General features: G+C 56.0%; 1 protein-coding gene across 1 annotated transcript; it reads right to left on the reverse strand.

The window, feature by feature from the left end:
* Positions 1 to 339: 339 nt before the first annotated feature.
* Positions 340 to 1137, reverse strand: LOC125518971 (cellulose synthase-like protein D5). The gene has a single exon (XM_048683863.1). The coding sequence runs from the start codon at positions 1135 to 1137 to the stop codon at positions 505 to 507; it is 633 nt and encodes a 210-aa protein (XP_048539820.1). The 3' UTR covers positions 340 to 504.
* Positions 1138 to 1168: the final 31 nt, after the last annotated feature.

Raw genomic sequence — 1168 nt, forward strand, 5'->3', positions numbered from 1 at the left:
CTAAAATACATCTAGATACATCCATACCCACGACAAGTAATTCGGAACGGAGGGAATAGTTTTCACGCTCCTTGTGTTTTCCAGTTCCTAGTAATCAAGTTGTACAATGTTGGTCCTCGAGCGGTCAAGCTGATCGGACGAATGTGAAAATCGAGATCAGTGTTAATTTTTTTCGAGTAGTAGCGTTGGTTTATAAATTGCCAACATCGATCTACATAATACGGTATGTGAGTAATATACGGCAATGTGCAACGAGTCAGAATTTCTGTACAGTTAACCTTCCCATATGAGTATGGATATCAGTGCGTAGGTACGTTCCTCAGCTACAAAATTGACCTGCTTACAGTGTTACTAATCTTGTGCATCCACAAACAAAAATACAGAAGACAAACAATCTTGTTTTCTTGCACTTCGTAGCTGATGGCTGATGGCGCGGTTCTTGGCCGGTCATTTCGCAACTGGTCGACCGATCTCGGCGCTCGATCGATTTCCCGACCACACTCCTCACACCTCGATGCCGCTCTGCGAGACCCGGTCGTCGGGCGGGCTGATGGTGATCCAGAGCAGGGAGACGGTGATGGAGATGAGCCCCGCCCAGACGTAGACGATGGTCTGCCTGCGGCCCCGCCGCCCCATGAGGCCCTTGGCGAACGGGTAGTAGTGCGCCAGCACCCAGAAGCTGAAGAAGCCGCCGCCCAGCAGCTTGCTGTACTGCGGGATCTCCGCGTACACGCAGCGCGACACCCCCACCACCATGGCTATGATGTTGATCCCGATGATGGCCAGCGGCGGGATGAAGAGCGACGTCCACTTGATGAGGTACAGCTCCGCGAACGGGTCGTCGTCGTCCTCCGCCGCCGCCTTCGCCGGCAGCGTGGACGATATCTCGATGCCGGCGGCCACCTTGAGCAGGCCCTGCAGCACGGCCGCCAGGTGCGCCGACGTGCCCCCGATCACCCAGAACTGCTCGTTGCGCCACCACTCCTCCAGCCCGATCCCGGACCACTTCACCTCCAGCAGGCACAGCAGCACGAGCGTGATGGTGATGAGCAGGAGGTAGCAGAGGAAGGTCGGGTCCAGCGTCGCCACGATGAACTGGCCGGAGAAGAGGGAGAGCGCCGGCAGGAGGCAGTACATGATGAGGAAGAGGGACGTGAACGGGTAGATG

Source organism: Triticum urartu, chromosome 7 (assembly GCF_003073215.2).
Source record: "Triticum urartu cultivar G1812 chromosome 7, Tu2.1, whole genome shotgun sequence".
NCBI lineage: Eukaryota > Viridiplantae > Streptophyta > Magnoliopsida > Poales > Poaceae > Triticum > Triticum urartu.